At 48.1% G+C, this 25,241-nt stretch overlaps 2 protein-coding genes across 2 annotated transcripts in view; both read right to left on the bottom strand.

Annotated features, from left to right (window-relative positions):
• The window catches only part of TRAP1 (TNF receptor associated protein 1), a 20,006-nt gene extending 18,433 nt beyond the window's left edge, over positions 1-1,573 (bottom strand). Inside the window, exon 1 of the mRNA XM_042828106.1 lies at positions 1,493-1,573. Coding sequence (XP_042684040.1) covers positions 1,493-1,571 — 79 coding nt within the window. The 5' untranslated portion in view covers positions 1,572-1,573. The remainder of the gene's footprint in view (positions 1-1,492) is intronic.
• A 1,960-nt stretch (positions 1,574-3,533) lies between these two features.
• LOC122165300 (CREB binding protein) overlaps positions 3,534-25,241 on the bottom strand; it is a 77,441-nt gene continuing 55,733 nt past the window's right edge. The window contains exons 21-32 of the mRNA XM_042828165.1: positions 22,885-22,965; positions 22,107-22,163; positions 20,140-20,217; positions 19,611-19,678; positions 15,737-15,887; positions 14,788-14,934; positions 14,172-14,285; positions 13,598-13,763; positions 12,832-12,999; positions 9,308-9,469; positions 8,770-9,051; positions 3,534-7,257 (exon numbers count right to left, since the gene is read on the bottom strand). Coding sequence (XP_042684099.1) covers positions 5,083-7,257; positions 8,770-9,051; positions 9,308-9,469; positions 12,832-12,999; positions 13,598-13,763; positions 14,172-14,285; positions 14,788-14,934; positions 15,737-15,887; positions 19,611-19,678; positions 20,140-20,217; positions 22,107-22,163; positions 22,885-22,965 — 3,649 coding nt within the window. The 3' untranslated portion in view covers positions 3,534-5,082. The remainder of the gene's footprint in view (positions 7,258-8,769; positions 9,052-9,307; positions 9,470-12,831; positions 13,000-13,597; positions 13,764-14,171; positions 14,286-14,787; positions 14,935-15,736; positions 15,888-19,610; positions 19,679-20,139; positions 20,218-22,106; positions 22,164-22,884; positions 22,966-25,241) is intronic.

Raw genomic sequence — 25,241 nt, 5'->3', positions numbered from 1 at the left:
CGCAGAGCTGTGGGACACGCAGAGCTGTGGGACACGCAGAGCTGTGGCTGTGCTACAGAGAGAAAGGCCTGAGGCAGCTCGGCAGTTGCAGATTTTATGCCCAAACCAGATGCTGTAGAACATCAGGAAACACAGCACTTGTATGTATGCACACATGCAAGACAAGCTCCCTGGTGAGCAGATAACACAGGGAATGCTGCTTCCTCACCGACATCCAGAGGAGCAGCAAACCACGAGCAGCTCCACACCAACCTCAGGGTGCTTTCTGTTGTCAGACCTAAAGCAGCAAGGCCCCGGGGCTGAGCAGTGCACCCCCAGCCCACAAACACCAGCTGTCTCCACAAACTATCTATACTATCTATACTTTTTCATGTATTTATGTTCTTTTTTTGTCTCCCCACCTCTAAAGCGCAATAACAAATCACCACTCATCAGTTTAGAAGTTACTCTGGGATCTGTGCAACGTCTGGTCTTATCACCCTTAATTAACAGCCTGTCCCGTGTCAGGCAGCCAAGGCTCATTAAGTGCAAGCTGCAAGGCTTTCAAACCATTTCTCTCCCGCGAAGCCTTCACCTGGCAGCAGCAAAAAGCTCCAGGTGCTTCTGGAGACAAATTCACAATTAGCAGCTCAGAAAAACTGACGAGAAAGCATCCTGAGTTACCAGGGTAAAGCAACACATGGAATGAGGAGCAGGGGATGGATGGAAGGCCCAGCTCAAACCTCGGCTGAGCACTGAGGGCAGCTCAGACCTCTGGGTGCAATTCATCAGATGCTGAGCACTGCCACAGTCTCACAGCATCCCGTGCACCCCATCACCACCCCACCTGTGTGTCAGTGGGGCAGGCACCTCTCTGAGCCTCGTGCACGGCGCTGTGCAGCGCAAAGGTAAGGAGCCTCCAGATCCCTGTGAGTCCTGAGCTCAGCCGTACCCCAGGAAGCGGCCCCCGCACCGGGCACGCAGCCAACCCAACAACGGCAGCTCGAAATGCACGGCGGGTCACTGAGCACCAAGCAGCGCTCAGCTCAGACCGCACAGAATTGAGGCCAGCGGGCGTTATTACCGCAATAACTTCATCCCCGTGCAGCCACGAGCCCGAAGGCGCTCCTGCAAAGAGCACCGCTGGGACGAGGGGCTCACACAGAACAAGAGGAGCGCGGCTGCGTCCCGCACAGCCCCGGGGAGGAGGCTCCGCTCCCGGCCCGTCCGCTCCTCCAGTGCCCGTTTCCACCCCGCACGGCCCAGAAGCGCCGCACGAGGACGCCCCACAGCAGCCCGACGCGCCGCACGGTTTCCTTCGCCGCGTCTCCCCGCAGCCCGCACAGACGCGCTCCCGCGGAACGGCCCGGACGGCACGCGGAGCCCCGCCGCTGGGCGTGAGTGCTTCGTGTGAACGGGGCTCCGCCGCCCCAGCGCCGGACAAGGCCCGAGGCCTCAGCCGCGACCGGGCCCGGGAGCGGAGCGGAGCGGTACGGCACGGCGCCCCGCTCACCTATGGCCACCCGCGGCCCGGTCCCGGCACGCAGCAGAGCCGCGAGGCGCCGCCCACTCCGCACCACAGCCGCCGCCATGCCGCGCTCCAGCCTCACGCGGCGCCGCTGCCCCCGGCGCGTGGTGATGACGTCACGGGTCAGAGCGGGACGCGCCACTGACGTCACCTCCCGCTGCACCTTCCCGCCCCGCGGCGGGGCGGCGTTCGTCCGAGCCTCGCCGAGGCGGCGCGGCGCTGCTCGGCACCCGCGATCCCTTCGCGAGGGAACGGCGAGCGCGTAGCAGAGACAGCGCTGCGAGTCCGAAGCCGCGCGCGCAGGGCCTCGTGCCTGCAGCCCGTCCTCCGCACTGGCTGGCGCCGCTGTCGCACGTGGCGCTGCCGGCTGTTAGCGGCGGCTGCAGCCATCCCGGTGCAGCCTCTGCATCGCTGCCGGCGCCTTCCGCTGGGCTGCGCTTCCTCCTGGAACAAACCCCCTGCTCTCCTCAGAACCCCTGCGCTGTGCCCAAGCCCCGAATGACTTCCGAGCCCGTTCGAACCGTTTCCCCCCACCTGGTCTCCTCGCCGCCGCCTCCGTCTGATCGCAGCGCACCGCCGTGCTACGGCAAGGCCCCCACGTGTGGAACGCTGCACCCCGCCCTCCTGCTTTGGTTCCGTTTGACCATTGAGCCACAAACTGCCCTCCTGCAGGAAGCCTGCGGCCCCAGGTGATCTGGCGGGGATCCTCTGCTCTGTTGAGGCTCGTTTCTGTTCCCTGCGTGCTGACCCAAAGGCACATGGAGCTGCCGCAGCCATGGGCCGCTCCTTGCTCCAGCAAGGGATTCCTGTCCTGTCCCCAGCCGTTCTGTACCTCCTGCCCTGCTGCCTCTGGCAGCCCCTCAACCCCCTGCTCTGAAGCATGCAGGAGAAGCAGCAGCAAAAAGCGTGGGGATAAAACCTCAGCTGCTGTTGTCTGCCACAAGAAACACACAGCTCCTTGCCGTCACAGTGGCAAGCTGGGTCAGCAGCAGAAAGCAGAGCGCATTGGAAAGGTAGAAACGAGGAGCTGCGGCTCAACGTTCAGATTTGAGCCCTTTTCCCTCCAGAATTCAGCAGTCTGTAAGGCAGGAGGCCTCAGCCACCACCTGCAGCCATGAGGACCCAGCACCAAACACATCCTCACACTGTAGATGCTCATGTTCCCGCGATGCCGTTCCTTACCAGCAGCACAGTGCCATCAAAACAAGGACCTGAACAAGCCCAACTTGAGACACGCTGAGTTCTGTACCCAGGCTCCAAGCAGGCAAAGCCTCCCTTCGTCTGCAACCCGAGCTCTGCATCTGCACATTTCACTTCAGCTCTGTGCCTCCCTGCTCACACCTGCTGCTCTGATCTGAAATCAAGGAGCCTGGGTTGGGCCAGGCTCTGCAGGGCAGCAGCCAGATGGAAGCATCCTTCAATCCAAGCAGTTTTACCAGCTTTTATTAGAAACACCAGCACATTCAAAGCTTCCTCTTTGATCACAAATATAGTATTTCCCCTCTTTTTGAGTACGCAGCACGAAACACAGCATCAGGGCTTCCCAGCTCGTTTCCTTTTAATCAGTGATTGCTTTTGGATTAGCTTCGGGTTGGCGCTCACTGACCTCACCCAGCCCCAAATTCTGACATATAGAACTGCTGAAAACAGCTGTGTGGGCAGACGAACCCAGCGGTGGCGATGAAGGTCCAACAGCTAAAGGTTTGCAAGAAAGACTTCAGCAGAGCCTTGCTGTAGTTCAGGAGGGAGCAGCGCTGCAGCGTGCAGCCGTGTGCGGCACGGGGATAAAAGAGCTTTCAAGAGAAAGCAGCGCTGCTCCCCCATCCTTGCCCAGCAGTGCTGCAGGGGATGCTGACCCGCTGGGAGCTGGGCTGGAGGAGCCCTGGGCCACGTGTGGGATTTGTCACAACTCCGGCCTGGGGGGGAAGCGGCCCTGGGTTGGAACTCGAAGGAAGGAATGCGGTGGGAGGGGGGGGGCAGCGGCCCAGGAGCGTGAGCTGACGGGACATGAAAGGGAACATGTACATGATTTGTTATTTTTTATTCCACAGAAAACCCTCAAATCTAGACTCAGAGTTAACAGCAGAAAAATAGTGTTAAAGTCAATAGGTTCATATTTTACCGTAGACTAAATAAATTAGCCTAGAATTAACTCCATCCTCTATTCTTTTTCCTCCTTTCGCCGGTGATCCTTCTCTCCATTAACGCGGATTTTAGAAAGCAATGGCTGTTAATAATTTATTCCAGTTGCCCCTCACGTGGATGAAGGCCTGTCAGCATTAAAGGGTTGGGGCACCGATCCCCTGCGCTCCCCTCCCGGCCCTGCAGCCACGGCCAGCAGGCAGCGCTCCCCGCAGCCCCGCCGCTCCTCCGCAGCCCCGTCGTACAAAGAACATGATCCAAAAATAGATAAATAAATAAAAACCTTCCACATTCTTACATGGATTTTTCTTTTTTTTTTTTTTTAAAGAACAGAATACATGTTAAAAACTTCAGTAATTTATATCAATTTTTTTTTTTTTTAAGCAATACTTTATATACAATGGAAAAAAAAGACATGCATAGTCCAAATACAATGTTGAAAACAGCATTTTCATAACAAAAAACCCAAACACTAAGTGTTAATACCATGTACATGGATTCAAGAAGGACCACCCTTTTTGTTTTTCTGTTGCACACAGTTTATTTAACAATATGATATTATAAGTAAGAAATGAGTTTTTTTTGTATTTTTTTTTTTGTATTTTTTGTTTTTTACCATTCTATACAGTGATTGAATCTTCTCGGATTTTCTTATTTATAGTAATTATAGCGCTCGCATGATTTACACTAGAATTGCTTTTCCTCATTTCAAGTTTCACATAGAAGAAAGAAAGAAAAGAATGCTTCTTCTCTATTCAAATCAGCACGGGCTAAGAGTGATCATCCCTATTTTCACCTAAAACCAGTTTTATCAGAGAAACAAAGCAACGATTTCTACATCTGCGAGCCCAGGGTCGTGGCTCCGGGCGCTGGGAGTCCGTCCCATCTCCCACCTGACACCTCCAACGCCTGCACAGTTTGCTGTAGAAAAGAAGGAGCCGTTCCCAGGGCGGCCGCCCCGCCTCAGCCAACAGTTTGTGAATATTCTTCTTTTTTTCTTCTTTGAGACGCGACGTCTTGGAAATACAAATAAAAAATATGAATATAATGAACTTGCTTTCACCCCCCCGCCCCCCGTTTAAAAAAAAGGTATGAGTCAACAGCAACAAAAAAATAAAAACCAAATAAACCCACAAAAGAGACCAGATACCTGTAACTGCCTGGCGTTAACAAAAAATATATTCTTTGTATTGTTTTCTTCTTGTTGTTTGTGGTTTTTTTCCCACGTTTTGTTGTTTTTTTTTGTGTGTGTGTTTTTCTTTTAAACAGCAATTCGTCCTTCCCCGTGTAAGGAAGCAGCAGTTCCATCCGGGATCCAAAACAGCCCGGATGTCTGAATTCTCAGTACAAAATGTCCAAGAACACCAAAGGAAAAATAAGAGAAAACCAACCCCCGAGAACCCCCCAAAAATAAAAGTGATGCTCCCATAATGCTACAAACCCTCCACAAATTTTTCTAGCGTGTCCCCGGTGGTGTCACCGACCAGAGACAATTCGTTTGACAACGCACTCCTGTTGGGGGTGTTTAGTTGTGGAAGCATTGCACTCTGTTCCGGGTTGCCCAAGTGTCCCTGATCCATGGAGCTAGCCATAGTAACTGCGAGTCCCGGGTGGGGGGAACCAGTCTGGGGCGAGACGTGGTGCGGCGACGGCTGGGGCTGAATCCGCGGGGACGGGCTGGAATGTGGCGGCTGGGACTGGGGGCGGGGAGACTGAACGGGCGCCGGGGAGCGCACCTGGCTGCCGAGGGAGGAGGCGATCTGCTGGCCAGGGAGATGAGACGCCTGCGGTTGTCCTGAGAGCATGTGCTGCTGTGGGCTCATGGGGTTGGGCTGGCCCGGAGAGCCTATCTGCTGCTTCATCTGCTGCTGCTGCAGGATCCTCTGCTGCAGCGCCTGCTGAATGTTGGGAGTGCCGTCCGCCCCCAGGCCGGGCTGGCCCATCTGGTTCAGCTGTCCCATCTGAGCCATCTGTCCCATGGACCCCCCCTGTATGGATATGTGCTGCTGCATCCGCTGCTGCTGCATGGCTTGAGGGTAACCTCCCGGCCCTTGGGGCTGCTGGAACTGGCTGTGGCCGGCCATCCCCGCCGCCATGCCAGCCCCTCCTTGCTGCTGCTGCTGCTGCTGTTGCTGCTGCTGCAGTAGTTGCCTCCTCAGGATTTCTCGGTACTGCGGATGATTCATGCTCGCCATGCTAGTGTTGTGGCCGGGGTTCATGATGTTGATTCCTTGTGCCTGCGGATTCATGGCTCCTATCCCTTGCTGCTGGGGAGGAACGCTCGGTCTCTGCACTCCTGCTTGCATCGCGTTCATGTTCTGCAATCCCGGCTGAGCGTGCATGCCCGGCTGTTGCATGCCGGTCTGTGGCTGCTGCATGCCGGCCTGGGGCTGTATCCCCGCTTGCGGCTGCATCCCGGGCTGGTTAGCCACGTATTTGGCCGTTCTTTGCTTTATAAAAGCTGCCATAAGCTGAGGGTTGGACTTAAGGATATTAAGAACCTGTTGTTGCTGCTGCGGAGAACTCGGCGATTTCAAGGTCCTCAGCAAGTCCTGAAGTGCATTTGGAGGGATGCTCCGCGGCGGCTGCTGCACGCCTGGCATCCTCGGCCCGGCCACTGCTTGCGCCGTCGCCATCGGGATGACCGGCCTCGCCATCCCCGGCTGCATCGCCTGCTGCTGCGGCATCGGAGGCGACTGCCACTGCCCAGCCTGCATGTTGGACATCACCGCCCCACCGACGGGGCCGGGCCGCGCCACGTTCATGCCGACCTGCTGCATCTGGCTCACCGAACCCACCGTCGGGTTTACCAGCCCCGGGCGACCGGGAGGCAAACCGTTGTTGATGTTGTTGACCCTGTAGAGCTGCTGCTGCTGCTGGGCGGCCTCTCTCTCGATCTGCCGAGCTGCTTCCACCGCGGCCGGCGGCGGCTGAGCCGGAGGTGGAGGTGCGGCAACAGGGTTGGTGGGTTTTCCTGTTGAAACGGTGGTGGGGGGCTGAGTTCTGGACACGTTGGGAAAGCCAGCCGGTGACATACTTACGGGGGAAGGCTGGGGCTGGGGAGGAGGCTGCGGCGTCTGCGGCGTACTCGGCTGCTGAGTGGGGGTACCAGGCGTTGCTGAGGTAGGAGAAGGCAAACTTTGCTGAGGCACGTTTCGGGTGTTCATGGTAGCCATCCTTCTGCGCATGAGCTGAGCCTGCTGCAGGCGGTGCTGGATCTGCTGCTGCCGGAGCTTGTGTTTGATGTTGAGACAGAATGGCACGGGGCATTTGTTCTCTTGGCAGTGTTTGGCATGGTAGCAGCAAAGAGCTATGAGCTGTTTGCACACCGGGCAGCCGCCGTTGGTCTTGCGCTTGCAGCCCTTGGTGTGCTGGACAACCCGCTTCATCTTCTGGCAGGATGGCAAGGAGCAGTTTGCGTTGCGGCACTGACAGGCGTGGACAAGGGACTGAATGCAGCGCTGGATGCTCAGCCGTCGCGACTCCTGGGGGCTCTTCGACTGCTGCTCCCCTTGGCTGTTGCTCTCATCATCCAGACCCAGGCCCCACTTAACCATCTTGTGGTCATGGCTCTTAGTGTTGTAGCAGTTAATGCACAGGTCGTAGTCCTGAAAGCAAAGAAAATCCAGAGCTCAGTTGTCTGCAAAGCTCCACCTGTGGCACTGGGAGGGGAGAGCAACACCACCCTGGCGTGGAAGCACACTTGGTTTCAGCAGGCACAAACACAGTCCAACAGAGGCAAGACAGCCACCCTGTGCTGTGAAAAGCTGCTGGTTTCCATTTATGCTGGGTGCACTGAGGTGCAGAGGTGGCTGCACAGCCCACACACAGCACTGGGATCGACTGGGAGAGCTGGGCACGAGGGCAGAAGCACCATCAGCTGCCTCAGCAAAGCCAGCTCCAGTCCCGGGCCCCATGGAGGGCAATAATGCAATCAGGCACTGCTACCGTGCCTTCACTTTCATACACTGCAGGTTTGGTTGTTCTGCTGTAGGTTTGGTGGGTTTTTCCCCCTTTTTGAGGATGGCAACTTTACATCTCTGGAAAGTCTACCAGAGCACTTACACAAGGAGAGCCAGAACAGTGCAAGCAGCTCTGAAGTACTAAGAACCAGGGGTTTGTCTCCATTTAACTATTCTTGCTGTAATTACTGACTAATAATTACTGACCTGAAATACGTTTTTTAATCTCTAAAACAGCTCCTGAAGCAAGTGCAAGTTTCATGGCAAGACAGACACTTATCCGAAAACCCGCTCAAACACCCACGTTTTCACTGCCCTGCATGCTTTTTTTTTTCTGCTAGAGAAAGGTAATCCTCCTTACGCACAAGTAGCCAGAAGAAACCTAATGGCCACACTTCCTTTCACCGCTTAACTCCAGCCTTGCCTCAAGAAGCCCTCTTCAGCGCTCTCCTCAGAGGGATTAATTAAGACTCTTCAACCACGAGGCTGGCAATAACTTCCAGTGTGAAAACGAGGTTGCACTTATTCAACAGTTTTTAGCTCAGCTACAGCCAGAGGTCATCAGCAGCCCTCTGGAGGATACCTGCCCCTCACGCCCACCCGTGTGACTCCACACGTAATTAATTGCTCTCTAACACAGCTCAGTAGAAGTGATCTATACTGTAACAGGGCCAGACATCAGAAGTATAGAGCCAGGTTAGGGAGCAATTATTTGGGTTGATCCAAAGGGCAAGCAACCTCTAATGCTGGGCAGAATTGAAAAGCCTCCTCGCCCAGCTGCATTTGCCTGGCTGCACTCAATGAAACGCCAAGCACCACATGCAACGTGGAGCCAACTGCTCTCATGGTCATCAATTTAACATGGATGAGCCAGCCCTGCAGATTCAGGTTACTCTGACACTATCACTGCCCTGAAATTCTGTCACAATAAGCTGAAGCCTGGCTATGCAGAGGAGTTTGATGACACGGGAAGCAATTCCCCTGCAGCCATTCTAGCACACTGCAGCTTCCCACATAGAAAAACAAAGGCACCTATTCTAGAAGAGATTAATCACAGTGGCAGTCGCCTTCCCTTAAAGCTTCACACTGCTTACATCAGAACAGGGTTAATTTTGAGGAAATCCAGGTGAGGAGTCGTCCCAGGGGATCTACACATACCTCACAGACAGTGCAGTGCCACCTGGTCTCCACGTGATGCTTGCACTCATTGCACGTGTAGACAAAGCGGTCCTGGCCCTGGGTGTGCAGCTCCACCAGCATGCAGAGCGTGGACCACTTGGATCGGCGCAGCGAGGAGAACTCCCAGTGCTTATCTCTGGCTAAGGTGAGGAAGGCATCCCTCCCATCCATCAGATCACAGCTCAGCAGCGGGTCGGGGTCCACAATGGGAGGCAGAGTGTTAATTACGGGCCCGGCATGTAAATGAATCACAAAAAAGACCTGCAGATAAACGGGAGGGGGGGAAACGAATCAGTGATCTTGCAGGAAAAGCTCGTGTTCTGCTGCAGAAACACAATGCTGCAAATGTGATCTAACTGACTTGGTTTACAGTAATCTCTCCAATATGTCGTTACACAACTACAAGAAACCTTCAGCATAATCAAAAGCTTTACTGCCCCTAATTTTCCAGTTCTATCATCACGCCTCTATTTACAGGAATCGAGTTTCCCCTGCACGCAGCACGTTTTGACAGTACCTCTTTATGCTTCTCCATGGTGGCATACAGCTTCTGAGACAGATCGTTGGACACGTTTGGCATGCTGGGTTTCTTCTTGTTAGCTCTGCTGATGCTACTCTTATTCTTGTTGGTTTTTTTGTTGTTCTTTTTCTTGGCGTTTTTGCTGTCACCCTGGCTTCCCTGCAAGAAACACACGGGGAAGATGTTCGACTTTATCGAGCTCTCTGCCATTCACTGCAGCTGAAAGCAAAGCACAGCTGCTGTCAGTAACAGAGCTTTGGTCCAAAGCCTGCAGATCAGCACACTGTGCTAAATGCATCCCATCTTCCAGGACAAAAATCAAAAACCAACCCAGCAGGAAACAGATTTCAAACGTGCTTTAAAAATAGTCCAGATTTTTTTAAGTGTACACATACAGTAATTTGTGTCTTCTCTTCTTCCTTCTCACCGTACTTCAGCTTCCAAGTCTCATACAGAATAAAATGTGTTAAAAATAAAGCATACTTTCACAGATTCTGCAAGTGCAGCACTTTGCTTTGTTGTGCATTCGGGACTTCACACACTTGCTCAAGTTCTAATTAATTTAAATCCAACAAACCAAGAGACAATGCACAGAAAAGGAAGCACAGGACTTGAATCTACCAGAACACATCTGTCCCCGCCCTGAAGACGTGCTACTGCATAAGCATCTCCAAAGAAAACCCCAAATTCAAAACACTCCATGCCTTCACTTGTGTCTAAGTCACAACACAGGTCCCAGTGAACGCAGACTGAATGCTAAATATAAGCAGGGTGAAAAATAGCAGATGGTGCTGTTTGGGTGACCTGGGAAAACAGAGATTAATGTGCCTGAAGAATTAAATAGAAATAAAATAAAGAAGCCTCCTGTCCTCGCAACACAGCACTCACCACCAGTGCAAACCCTACCTGCTACCATGCTGGTTGGCATAATGTGAAAACAATCCTCCCATATATCTGTATATGTATGTATACACAGACACACACACACACAGGAAAGCTTCCTGAACATTCTGTACAGGACAACAGGTTTTATTTGCAAGGGTGTTTATTCACACAAAGCAAAAATATTCCAACTGAGGAAACAATTCTGCACGAAGACTGCATGCCTCACTGCCATCCTTGCCTCTATGCACTGGCTTTAGACACAACTTCCCTGCCAAACCTCAGGCTTTCAGTAACTGGTTTTAATGGCTTTCTGATCAAACCTGGTTGGAAATTAAAGCCATTCTACTTCACAGGGAGCCAAAGCTCCATGCCATTTGAAGGCATTTAGCACTGAATTCAGTGCTGAATTCAGAACTGTGGTATATTCCCATGATTTCTCCTCCCCAGCATTTCCTACCGCTTTGATGGAATTAGGGTTTCTGTTCATCATCTCTTCATTCTGGAGCATCAACACTGATTTTAAAATTAAAACACCAAACTGAAGATTACAGGGATAGAAACTTAGCTGACACTGTAATTCTAAGTCTCCTTTCTGCTACAGAGCTCCTGGGGTGGGTCCAGAGGAGGGCCACTAAGATGATCAGAGGGCTGGAGCACCTCTCCTATGAAGAAAGGTTGAGGGAACTGGGACTGTTCAGCTTGGACAACAGAAGGCTCTTGGGAGACCTCATGGGCCTTCCAGTACTTGAATGGAGGGGGAATGGCTGTTTATGAGGGTGGTTGGTGATAGGACAAGGGGGAATGGTTTTCAACTGAGACAGGGGAGGTTTAGGTTGGATATTAGGAGGAAGTTTTTCACACAGGGTGGTGAGGCACTGTTACAGGCTGCCCAAGGAGGCTGTGGATGCCCCATCCCTGCAGGCATTCAAGGCCAGGCTGGATGTGGCTCTGGGCAGCCTGGGCTGCTGGTTGGCGAGCTGCACACCGCAGGGGTTGGAACTGGATGAGCACTGTGCTCCTTTGCAACCCAGGCCATTCTGTGATTCTATGACACTATGATTCTATATCTTTAATTTGTGCTTTAGTCAATAACACTACTCAGCAGCTCGGCCTGCTACTTTTGGTACCTGGAGAACTGATCCCTTCAGGTACCATTGCACAGATCCAGCCAGCTCTGGCAGAGAAGCCGGGAGCAGGCCAGTCAGAGGGCCTTGTGCCTTCAGAGCCTTTCCCAAGCTATGTCCCACCCCTCAAACCTCTTCTACCTGCTCCCCGCAGCAGCGTCACACCAATTCCTCCCCTCCCAGGGGGCACACTTCTCTCCACAAAGCGATGCTGCTTTAAGTGACGGCATGGAGAGCTCCTCCTGTTTTCCTTACTGCTTTTCCTGAGCCAAGGGCCAAAAGCACGCTGCTGCTTTTCTGGGTGACACCTTCAGACATTTGGATGCAGACTTATCCCCCCCCCACCCCAAGCAGCATCAGTGCATGATGTGGAATGTACAGATGGTAACAGTCAAGGCTGTGTCCTCCCACGTGAGGCAGACAACTCACATGAGTCTAACAGCTGTTTCTGACTTCTTAAAGCCACTTTTTTCCCCACTGCCTTAGATGTACCTGTGTACACTGGTTCCCCCCCCAGAAGGACCATGCTATGATCTATTGAAAGCAATACTGTGAACAAGAGGACTGCAACGTGCATTTCAGGCCTCGCCTTTCAGTTCCTTCTATGCTGCTCTTTGTTAAAATATCTCAACATTTTAAATTACGTTCAGAATAAAAAGGTGAAAGCCATTAACTTTACAGCTCCATAAAAACAGCAGCAAACTAGAGCAGCTTTGAGGGAGCTGCTAAGGTTTAATAGAAGGAACTTTCTGACACAGCTCCACATCAATCACATGTAACACTCACAGTCACAGCACAGGAGCAGAGCACAGCTTCTCCCCAGTTAAACCTTTGGGTTCCACCTTCAGTTCAGATCTTCCTACTCTATTTTCAAAATATCTGGCTGTAAATCACAAGCAAAAAGCACCTTTTGCTTGTAGGTAAAAGCACTGTGACCGTTTGGTTGCAGATCCAAACAAACATAAGTAATGAAATTCTGGCCAGGAATTAAGAAAAGACTTTTTTCTTTAAGTTACTCAGAGATGCTGATGAAGGGAAATCACCAGCAGGATCAACACTTCACACCAGTGCAAAGATTACAAACAAAAGAACTGTTTGTAATTTAGATGTGAAAGAATTTTCTCCAAGGGAGTGCAAAGTACCTCAAATAAAGGTAAAACTCAATTCAACTCTGAAAAATATTGCATCTTTCAGTAATCACCTTGGCAAAGGTGTGAACCAGGAGCTCAACCGAATGACTGCAAGCAAATGCAGCAGTTGTGGTGTGATCCCAAAGTGGCTCAACACACTTCCCTGAGAACATAAATGCTAAACTACACAACTCACCTCAAATCCTCACAAAACCAACAACAATCCATCAGTGTATTTCTATCCAACAAAAAATTCCAAAATACTGGCAAAGGAACCCCAGATGTAAGAATGACCTCTTCAGCTGATTAGCCAGAAAACCAGAAAAGTGTAACTATCAGCTTTATGATCCAGAAGCAAGTACAGCACATGAAGCTAACTCACCTCTGTTGTTTCACTAGCTGCAGTGCTTTCTTCCTTCTTCCTTTCCTCCTCCTCCTGCTCCAGCTCTTTAATGCTTTCTTCCAGCACATTGGGCCAGAAATCACCTTCAAAGTAAGGCAGCTCCTTGGCGCTCGTCAGCCTGTCTTCAGTTGCTTGTTTGAAGATGTCCTGTTAAGAGCATCACAGAACATCAAGAATAAATACATGGAGACCACTTTGGAGAGATGGGAGAACCAGAGACACGACTCAGTGCTGCACCGAGCAGTGCTTTGCTTCTCCTTATTTTCTGCTCTGGGAACTCCCGCCATATTTTCCTACAGAGTGCTCTGAACTGATGATGAGCCCAACCTGTACAACTTAGAACCACGTACCACGACCCTCAACGATGCACAGCTTCCCCAGATCCTATTTTCAATGCACTGACAGTCCAAAAAGGACTGCACCTCCCTGCATTTCTATCCCAGCTATTCTCTAACACTGGTGCTCAAAAGCTTGTAAGAAGATTCCCCCTGGGTGAAACATTCCCCTCAGGGTGAAATTTGGTTCTGGTGGATTTGTTAGTAAGAAATTCTCCTAGGGCAGAAGGCATACCTTGGGAAATTTCAATCTGAAAGGCAGAACTTCCAGAAAATTTAATGAAAAGACAACACTGGCTGACAGTAAGAATGCTTGCACAACACCGTGACCGTTCTGCATCCGATGAGACAGCATTGGCCATCTTGAGGTGAAAAAGTGGTAAGAATACAGCGAATGAACAGCAGCAAACCTTGTAGTCATGAATGATTCTCTCAGCAAAGGCCTTGTCCAGCATCTTCTTATACCATTCTTGTAAGCGTTTGGGCTTGGGGATTTTCTGATCAGGTGGATGGCAATGAAAAATATAGTCATCTCCTTCACTCGGGGGACAGGCCCAGATGTGTCCTGTCACATACCTGCAATTTACACACACAAAAGATCCTTAACAGTATTGCCCATCACCTTACAAGTTGAAAACAAACCGAGATGTGCATTCAGAACGTTTTTTGTTTCTCTTTTCTTTTTAAACAAAGGTGTTGAGGCAACGACCTGTGTTTATGCAAGAGATGGGAAAGGGTGAGGGATATGAATGTGAAGCTTCAAAGCTCTGAGTAACCAGTGAGAGGAAGAATGAGCCTAAGCAGTGAAATGTTTAGGAACCCTTATTGACAAAATCCAAACTCTCTCCTCTCTGCAGAAAAGTGTTCCACGTGTGTCAGTGGGCAGAAGGAAAGAGACTACTGCTAAGCGTGAGGCTACTCGGCCTCCTGGACGAACAAAATGCTACGTGAGAAGACTGTTTTCTTTGAAAAGCTTTCACTTACCCAAGTTTCTTCACGTACTCCAAATATCCAATGAGGATTTCATGATAAACTGCAGTTCGGAGACAACGGGGGCGGAAGAAATGAATACTATCTAGATACGATATGTACACACGTCTACAACAGTGAGAGAAGAACGACAGAAAGCATCAGGTACAGCTGAACTTGTGTGCTGCCCACCGAAAACTGACTTGTACAGTAGATAAATCTACAGCCACACCAAAGACACGAGATGATCAGGGATTGTTTGACTGAACAAGTGAGCATCTTGCTATAGTTAAAATAGTCCTCAAAAGCAGAAGATTGGCGATGCTTTTGGGACAGCAGGAATATATCTCAAAAAGCAAAATTAAACAATAATAATAATAAAAGATTGTTGATATTGTAACGTTTTTTGCTGTGATATTTGATTTCCCCTTTGAAGCCATCTGCAGTCACACAGCAGAACTTAGAGAATTATCACAGAATCATTGTTTGAGCTGCAGGGGATCTCTAAAGGTCACCCAGTCCAAAATCTGAGCCTCTCTCCCACTCTTCCATATTTCAAAGTGAGCTCCCACTGAACGTAGTTCAATATCCTCCATATCTATATGCCACTGATACAGAAATGAAGCAGTACCTTGTGTTTGGAGGGGGGCAGTCCGAGCCATACTCCTGCACATGCATGCCAAAGAAGCAGACATCTACTCCATCTATCTCCTCAAATGCAAACAGAGCTTTGGTACGGTAAGGGAAGGATTCTGACATCTCACCAGAATCCACAAATCTGAAGAAAAGGATGATAGGAAGGAAAAAGAAATCAAATAAAGCCAGTGATAAACCACTATCCTTCCAGCAGAAGGAAACTCTTTTATTTTTAACCTCCTCTTAACTCATTAGAAGCATTTATACAGAAGTTAAACTAGGGTCAAACCAGAGCTGTATTAAAATAGAGAGCTGTCAATGCAAGGCCTGTTGCTGTAACACTCGTGAAGAGAATTTCCATACAGTTAACACATGACTGAATAGGAAAGCACCGAGCAGAAGAGCACCCTCAGAAACCACCAGCCTTTAAACATACTGCAGAGCAAAAGACCTGATGCCCTCTGATGATGTGATGTCAATGCTGGCTTTATGAATTAAATCCAGCATACTTCACAGAATAAACATTTCAAGCTCCTTGTTTATTAAGTAGATTAAAAATAACTTCTGAAAACTCAAGTATTTATAAATAAATTGAAGGAACAGTGAGGACCAAACCGTTCCAAACTAAACTTGAATTCAGTAACACCACCAAAGCCTGCTCAGATTCTCTCTTGATTCAATTCAATGAAGCTGCAGTACCATAACCAAACCCAGCACGTCCCTCCACACGCCCAGCAAACAGTTCACACACAACTGTCAACCTCCTCCAGGTTCAGCTGCTACAAACTGCTCTTCCTTACCCTTCATAAGCTGCCTGCTCATGCAGCACTCTCCAGTGTGTGCAGAGGGATTAAGGTGCAAATTGCCACAGCTTTGCCACATACATGCAGGAAAACATCAGAATGAACATTTAAGACACCATTCATTGTAACTAATAAACCAACCTGGATTTCATCCCTGGTTTAACTTCTACTGTCTTATCTGAACTTGCTACCACTCTGACAAAGACCTCTCCAGCTTCAGGATGATTCTGTCGCCTCAGAAACTTGTTCACTCTGTCTTCCAAATGGTTTCCTAAGCGGGTGGTCTGCAGCCCTGGAATTGAAAAGAGAAAAGACAACAGCACACGTGAATTGCTGTTGCTCAGGTCAGTCCCCACGCCTGTTAGGTGCCTCGTACTGCCCTGACGCCTTTACGAGAGCTGCTTTCTTCCTCTGCTTCACCTCCACATGACAACAATCACGTTTTTATTTCTACAGCCAAAACGGGTTGCTTTGCTTTCTTCAGTGTTTTTAACCAAAGCTCAAGCATTCATACCCTCATGTGGAAACTCAAACCGCAATAGTGGAACAGTTCCTCACTAAGTGCACTGACAAAGGCGGCTTCACATCGCATTTTTAAATCTGTGGGCTTATTTTACCAGTGCTGCACATGTTTCCTCCTAACACCACCACAATCTGGCTGCTTGACAGAGATGACATCACTGTACAGATCTGGCTCGACGCCACACCTTTTCAAGCAAAACCAAGCGAAGCAAAGCAAGGGAAACGAAAATGTGACTTCAATGGAGATTTCACTGCACTTTCTTTTATTTCCAAGAGAGCTTTTGGATGGAAAAGTTACAGTAACCTGCACAGAAAGCTTAAAGGGTTCTTGCACAGCGGCAGAGGTCTGTACAGTTCAAGTCGACGTGCTGCCCAATGCAGTCTCCAACCCTGCACACACACAGTTCCCTTCTCTGAGCACAGCTGCTTTGGTAGCACTGCAGGATGCGACCATTTTCAAACAAACCCACCACAAATTACAGAAATTAAGATGAGAATTTCGACTTCAGTCGCAAAAGGAAAAGCAGCATGCTGTTCTGACTTGAAGATTAATGACCATTTCTCTTATTCTACTGTTTGCACATATTTCACCAATGAGTGTTTCTGCTTCATACTACGGTCCACCTCCCGCCTTTGTGAAACAGGTGGTTCAATCTCCAGGTGTTCATTCCATTTCACTAACATGCCTTTAACTCTCAGCTCTCCAGTGCTCCATTCTGCAGGCATTCCCAAGCCACCAACACGACGCTGTTGGTGCTCCTGAGCACTGAGCTCGCACACGAATGCTGCAGAGAAATGCCTCTGCTGGAAGTGATGCTTGGACACCAATCCTGGAAATGAGCTCTTCCTCTGAACACACCTGGCTCCCTTTTAAGGAATCCATACAGCTAAGTGCTTACTTTGCAGTCAGTTTACACAAGCTGTAGAGCACAACAACCTTGTTTTACACCTTCTTACCTTGCCCAGTTCTACCATTAGCAGTTATACTGCCAGCAACCACAACATAAATTGAAAGAGGCCCGGAGTGAAAATACACTTATTCCCATAAGCATTTTCTATATGCTGACGGGAGATATTGGGCTTTCTACATGTAACAGAAGGTGGCTGATTTAAAGGAAATTAAGCTATGCTCCAAAGAAATGATTTGGTTTTGTTGATTTCTCTCAGATCAAACAGGAGAAAACAGAAACAGCTCCGTTTCAGCTAACAAGCTGGTACAATTTCAGAAAGCTCTTTCAGTTGAATCCACAGCCTTACTGTGTTTTCTTCCTACCACCTCCCTAAAGCTGAGAACCAAAGACTATCCCCCTCCTCCTTATGCTGTAAGGCATAAAGATGTGAAAAACTGAGAAAAAAGGCCAAATAGGATAGATTTTAAAAGCAGCATTAAGATTATACACACTGTAAAGCACAGATCCAAACCCCAGGTTTGGATGGTTGAAATGTCAGAACATGAGAAAGCCTTTTAAAAGCACCTGCATTTTACTTGTTAAACATGTCTAACAAACTTCCAATGAAAGCTCAGCGCCCAATTCAAACTGTAGCTCAAATCTGAAGAAGGTAACCACACCAACAACAACATGGCAGGCTTCCAGGCAGCCTGCTACAGAATTTTTGCTGTTGTAGCAATGGTGAACATTTGTTACTGGGTGAGCAACAGGACAGACAGGAATCCAGACCCATTTCCAGCTTACTGGGACTTTTGTAAGGATGCCTCAAGTGCCTTTCATTTAATACACGTTAGGAACAGCTTTCAGCTGACTGATGTGCTTTTGTGAGTGTTAGCAGTGGTGCCAAGCTTGAAAGACTACAGAAATCTTGGTGGTGAGTTGGTATGGGCTTTTATGAGGAGTGACAGGAAGGGGAAGAAAACGAGTTAATGCTTCCAGCATTCATCACCCGTTTGCTTTTAGGTCAGCAGACCAAGTTTTGACAAGAGGAAGCTTTCCTTCCCTGTTCCTGCATTTCCATCAGAGGTCCCCAGAGCTGAGCCCACCAATGGGCTACACATCATCGTGGGACAAAGAAAAGATGGTAGGCAAGGAGTAGGCAAAGGAGATAAAGGGAGAAGCTTTCCATTCCTTCCCTGTCCTAAAGCCCCAAGAACAGAACTACTTCAAACTACACGTTGGTTACTCAGACATTTCCAAGCTTTGTTACAGGAAAACTGCACACTTGTAAGAAATTGCACATGTAAGAATTTCAATCGATACACTCTGTAAAGTCAGCATATAAAAGGAAAGGCAGCTATTTAAAATGGTTACCTACAATGACATTTTTTATTTCTTCACTTCATTAATGTTCTCTTACAATCTTCATCTGTCTTTAATGAGAGTAATTTTCATCTTTTCAGCAATAGCATTTCACATGTCAGGTTACCCCAGAGATGGCTCTGATTACTGTAACCTGATAATGCTGTATGAGCCACGTTTCCCCCCCACCTCGAATATCCTGCTTCAAATCTTCTATGGTGCTGAAAATGCAATCAACACATGCAATCATATCAAAAACTTAGCTTAATGCAAAACCACTCCTTTATTAGAAGGAATTTGGAAGAGTCAGGCTTGCAAACTTTCAGTACAACAAAGTAACCCAGAAATTCAAAGCACCGAAGAACAAGGGAGAAAGAAGTGCATCCACAAGTGCTTGTCAATGAAGTCTGTGTCCATTTCTTCTAAGTGCACCTGAATCACTCTATTTTTAAACTCAGTCATTTTCCACTCTAGGCTGTTGATGCTGCATTTCCAGTGCCAGTCCCTACCCCTTTTTAGTTGTTGTTTTTGTCCTCCACTACAAACAGAAGTCATTAAGATGTGCTCTGATGCAAAGAGTGTCTGTGTTAGGATTGCTCAGGAGATGGAGACAAGTTGAGCCAGAAGCTTTTGGCACACTTCTCAGTGACATTTCCAACAGGTTATAACAGCAGGTACTTGTACGATGTAGATTATAACACTACAGCTTACTTATTCCACTGGACAGTTCTATCACAGTCCAGTCAAAGAGCAAGAAAAGCTCTTCAAACACATCAGTGTTTGGCACCACCACAGTGCACCTGAAATGCAGCACAACTCGTTACTTCCAGGGCACAAAGGTGATGGTGATTTACTGTTACTTCAACACTACATGCAAACGTGTCTAAATACAGCCTGTAAGTGCATGCAGCCTGTTTCTGTTTCCTTTTTTCCTCCTTTTTACCTCCTCCGTCTTCTTGTTTCTTTTGCTTTCTTTTTGTCTTGGAAAAACAGGCACGCAGATGCCAAAGGCCTCAGGCAGCATTAAGGCTGACTACAAACTCATAAAGATCAAGTCTTTAAAATACTGACAGCCAGCAAAACCTCAGGTGATGCCATTCCCCATTGTACAAATGCTCCTGTACTACCTATCATGGCAAGTCTCAATGAGAAAGCTAAGATCTGACAAATACTTGCAAAGGAACAAATCCTTTGGCAAAGAGAATGAAAATCAAACACAGAAATAGAAACATCAGACTTACTTTTAGCACTGAACTTGTTTTCTTTACGTGTTCTACCAGTTTTCTTCAGACAATTATCACACACAAACCTGAAGAGAAAAAACAGAAGTGCCACAAACTTGACAAATGCAATCCTGGCTGCATGCAGCTCAAAGTCTGAACCCATAATTTTAACCATCAACATACAGTGTATTTTCCTCTGGATTTGACCTTTCCATTTGAGGGACTTTATGCCCTTCTGTGTCAGTTTAAGTCTGTCAAACAGCTACACCTGCATTTGTGTTTTTTAGTACACAAATCTATTGTCAATCAGGTCCCATCGCTTAGAACCACAGAAATCTGAGTATGTAACAAATCTGTTTCATGTACTTTTTCATCTGTACGTACTGAAATGAGACCAGACATGCAAAAATTTAGAAATGCTTTCTCCATTTGTACTCAGCTATTAAAGGACAGTGTTGCATATTAAAAAGCAAAAGCAGAAAATCTGAATTATGAAAACAACATCAGTCTTATCATACAAGGCTTAGAAAGCTAAGAAACATCTTACCCCGAAGGCCAAATAATATCATAATGTAATACACAAATCTGGTGCATCTTCCGACCACATTCTTTGCAGTCAACAAACCTGAGAAGGAAAAGGAACAGCCTGTCACTTCTGTTGCTAGGCAGGTAATATTCCAGAATTCAGCAGAAAGAACAGCCAACCCTCCACTACTCTTCATGCACATAGAAGACCTACAAATTTAGTAGTTACAAGTGTCAGATGTGAGCTCCTGAGTTCTTCTTGTGGTGTTCAAGAAACGCTTAGGTGTTGTATTGTGGGACAAGGTTTAGTGGGAAATATTGGTGATGGGTGAAAAGCTGGACTGGATGATCTGAGAGGCCTTTTCCAACCTTGGTGATTCTATGAGCCTACGATCCTATCTTTTTCTAAGCTGAGCTCTGAATTTTCCCAGCTTCACAGAATTCTGCTTAACAAAACCTCTACAGACTTAGCTGTCAGTTTTTGCATCAAGCACAAGCTGACTAATGGTTGCTCAACTTACTGTAGATGTACAAGGGAGTCACTCATGAATAACCACGCCAAGAGGACGTGTATTGACATGCCTCTGCCTGCACGGGTCTGCAGTGGAGTTTTCTGATTTTTTCTTTTTAAGATACTTCAAAATAAATGTCTCTTTTGTCTGGGCTGCCACAGTGTTTATGGACTCCACCGCAACGGTGAGCTCAGCAGCCTGCCTGTAAAAGCAGAGCAGCTCTACCAAGTACCTGCAAGCATGAGAAAAGAGGAACAAACTGCCAGAGAAGAAACGAGCAGTGATTAAATCTTGCAGCAGCCACTTAGGGACAGCAGGAAGCGTAACACTGCTGCTACAGAAATATCCCATGTGACTTTTCCAAGGCTAACAAACTCACGAGAAGGATGCCCCTTCCAGTGGCTCAGTGCTCGAGTGAAGTGAGAAAGGAGTTCCAGGAGTCTAGCTAAATGGGGAGAGGAGAACAGCAAACTGCCAGGTGCTTGGGATGAAATGCTCACTATGATGGAGGGCAAGGCTGTGCAGCACAGGGCAGAACACACCTTAGGAATTACTTCAATAAAACCAGCAAGTAAGTTGCAAGAAAGGAAGTTACTTCAAACACTCGCCAGCTTTTTGCTTCACACAACCTTAAATTCTTTCAAGCTTTCTACCCCACCTCTTTTTTCCTCAGCATTCAGCATGTATAGCTGGGTTACAGGAGGGACAAGTTCCCCGTGGGGTTATGGAAAGGCAGCAGGTCCCCACCAGGAAAAGGGATCGTGCTCTTCTGTCACTCCCATGGCAATGCCATTCTGGTGCTTGCTGGAGCTTTACTGAGCCAATTCAGTACCGCAAGGATGGAATTCCCCCTGCTTATTTTGTTTGTCCCCGGTTAGTTTGTCACTTTCTGATGTGGGCATCCACCAGTCTCCAAATAAGCTCCAAGGGACAGAGCAGCACAGAGTGCTGGGGCAGAACCCCGCAGTGCAGAGCATGACCTTTTTCAGCAGTGGCAGCCATTGGAAAGGTCCACATTTAAAAAAACAAACGTGTAAATTTGCCCTTTATTTGTAGGATACTAACAATTATTCTAAACTAAGGAACAAAACAGCCCTCTTAAATTGAAGGCTTAAACAAATTAATCTCTTCTGCTAGAAGCACCCATAACTCTAACCTCCTCCTTTTTGGCCACATGTAGATACCCAAACACTGAGGGGAAGAGCATGGCACTCAGATGTTAAGGCTTCTATTTCAGCCAAACAGAAAGAGGAATGGCCACTGAAACAGGGTCACACTCAGGTCTTGGTAGCAAAGGCAGACACCAAGATCACATGTGGTGCTGCGAACTCTGGAGAAAGATTTCACCGTCTGCTTGGGCAGAGATAGAAAAAAAAAGGAAGAGTTCTTTATTCTATCTCTCATTTCTGAAGTGCTGGTTAGAGGAGAAATGAAAGCTGTGAGTGATCTTAGCAGCAAGAGTGGCCTGGTTACTTACGGCTCAGGATCTAGCGTGTCGTTCTTCTTCTTCTCAAACTGATCTTTAGAGATGGTTCTAGAGACAAAGAGTTAACATGAAAGCTCAGTAGCACTGTTTTATCAGGAGGTTGACACTATATCATGCTATCCTGAACTGCAGCAAACAAGCAAACCAAATCTGAAGGAACTGTATCAGCTTTGTTTTCTATTCAGAGAATGCAATTCATTTTAAGCTACAGAAAATACTTTCCCCATTTCATTTTCTGTGGTAAATTAAAACCAAAATAATAAACAGCATATATGTAAATTTAAAATATCAAGAATGAGGCAAGGTACAGCCAGTAAAGCAGCCACCCTCCAAAGCAGCTTGTGCTGCTCACGTGTCTCACAGCATCCTTCTGGCTGGGTTAAAGGCAAGCCATTGGTTTCATAAAGAAAAGCTGTGCTTTGCAAGGTGAGGCACCAGGACTGGCAGAAACCTTTCATGTGAGAAGAGGCCCAGGGACAGTCACAGCACAGCCCCCTTCTCCCCCTGAGCGTGCTGCTCAGTGCCAGCCCTGCAGCCTGGGGCAGCTCTCAGGCAACACAACTGGGCACCAGGGGCACCTGGGCACCTGCACACCAGGCACAGGAACAGCCATCGATCATCAGTTACTGCAAAAAATCACCCACTACTGAGAAACACAGCATTTCCCCACAGACACAAGTGGCCACAGTGCCAAGCTAGGCATCAGAACAACCCACTGCCCCTCCTTTAAGAATAAAACAAAGCGTGAAGAAGAAAGGGAACTACTTACGTTTGAGGCTGGGAAGGGTCATCACCCAGGGTGACATTCTCCCCCTGGATTTCAGTGAAACACTTCTCACAGAAGTGATACCTGTCAGCAAGAAGGCCATATTTGGGTGAACTGGTCCAGCCCAACACACAGCCACCCGAGCACGGAGGCAGCAACCAGAGCAGGGCAGATCGCACGCCGAGGGGGGTTTGTTGGTTGATTGGTGGGTCAGTGTGCACAATGAGGAGGAACAGGGGACGGCAGGGTTAGAGAACAGGGGAGGGAACAAACAGCACAGACGTAAGAGGTAAGACGCAAACACCAAGACAACACAGAGCAGAAAGCCAAGGCAAAGCACAGATTAGCATTCGGTCTCATTTTATACATTTCGGCCATCATTACTAACAGAGCGGAGGGTCAGATTCCAAATTTGGGCAGGATTAATGCAGTAGCTACCAAGCGCTACGTTTACAGAGGCCTCAAATTGAAGAATTTGGATTTGATTTGCATTGCTTAAGAAAAAAAAACATTGTGATTGCAGGCTTGAGACTGATTGGGTTTCCTTTGGTTAAAAAAAGCAGCCTGTCAAGAAGCCTTAGGAACACACTTGTACAGGTTTAAGCAATTAGAAAATATGCTGAAAGCATTTACTGGCTGTCAGTAAAAACTATAAAAGCAGAAACACTTGGTATTGAAAAAAAACAGCTATTAAAATATTCAATTCAAAAGTTATTTGACTGTAAGAATAAATGTGACCAATTGCTCAGCTTTTATTATTTAATATAAATGAAACCAAATCCATACTCTAGACAAACATTTAACAGAAATGCAATTATGGGTCAGAGTTTCCAGCCATTTATCTATACAAATACAATATATGTATATATGTGAACAACATCAAATATTGTACATACATACAATATATTTATGGGTACGTTAACGATGTGCAATTAAACTTTACAAATCGAATACGAGACTGGAGAGAATTTTTGGTCCCCAGACCAAGAGCCAATCCCGCTACACTCAGCAAACCGATGGTTTCACAAACCAAGCTGAGTACATTGGAAGGCAACTCCACAAAAATACAATCTGCATTTGAAAAAAAAAAAATATCTACGTTTCACAGATTATTTTTTTTATTTATTTTTAAATTGTTTGTTTTGTTTTGCTTCTGATGAACTGGAACCAACGTTGTCCGGGTCATTAAAAACGAAAGGCTAAATGTTTGGAAAGGATATGAATTCACACATGAACAAAGGTAACAAAGAGAGGCCACAGCTGTAAAATGCAGGAAGGCCACGAAGGATCATCAAAATAAGGGAGCTTTATGGAGGTTCAAGAGTGAGAGAGTATAAGCAGCAATGGCAGCACAGCAAATGCAGTTTTAGTACTCAAACACTACAACCGTACAAACGGTGAGCATCAGAGGCATCAAACGAGACTCAGTGTCACAAGGAACCGACAACTGAAGGGATGGAGGTCAGCAGCTCTGTCCCTTACAACACATCCTCACACGCCTGAACTGCTGTGAGCCGGGGGCAGATCCCAGCACTGAGCTTCCCAGGAGCCAACCACAGCCAGCGAGTGGCCTTTGCTGAAATGCACAGGCTGGAATCGCTTGCTGTGGCAGAGGCAGGCCGTGACACCAGCGCCGTGTGCCGTGAGCACCAGGTGAGCAGCGCCCGGTCCTTGGGCAGCACCCAGCACATCAAGGGAAGGAGTTCTGAAGAGTGCAAAGCCAGGGCCGCGTGAAGGCAGCACGGTTTTAGGAGCCTTCCAACCCCTGCAGCCCTGCCAGCTTGGCTCTGGCTCCAAGAGCCGCCCAGCTTGCCAGGAACCACTGAAACACAGCAGCACGCTCAGAGCTCCTTCCACACGGGGCTGGGCGTGCAGTGACACTAAGAGGAAGGAGGGTTGGGTTCCTTCTACTTCACACAGCACATACTGACCGAGCTGTGTAATAACTTTACCAGCGGGGCAGCTGCAGTTTTGATAGCAACCACGTGAGCTCAGATGTCTGCTCCCTGCTCACAGCCAACCGCACGCTAACTGCCCGTGCCTCATCTCCTGCGGGTCAGCTCAGCTGGGATTAAACCTCTCATCTCAACATCCTCTCAAGCAAAACCAGGAGCTGCTAATGCAACTGAACAAGGCCAGGAGAACAAAAAAAGATCGATTCTGTTCATTTGTAGTCTTTGGGAGTGATGAGTGAGTGCCTCATGATGAGCACAGAGCAATTCCTCAGCAGAGCTTTTGAGGAGTGGGCAGCGATGCTGCACCTCCCTCGTGCTGAGCCCACACTGCCCAGGTGACAGAGCCACAGCAGGGCCGCAGCTTATCTGCTGTTTACATACTGCCAATCCATTCTTGTTTCTTAC

The sequence above is a fragment of the Centrocercus urophasianus genome, unplaced genomic scaffold (genome assembly GCF_019232065.1).
Source record: "Centrocercus urophasianus isolate 14NV4802_14NV808 unplaced genomic scaffold, USGS_Curo_1.0 seq_29, whole genome shotgun sequence".
Classification (NCBI taxonomy): domain Eukaryota; kingdom Metazoa; phylum Chordata; class Aves; order Galliformes; family Phasianidae; genus Centrocercus; species Centrocercus urophasianus.
The sequence above is the reverse complement of the archived record's forward strand: the minus strand, read 5'-3'. Positions and strand labels throughout refer to the sequence as shown.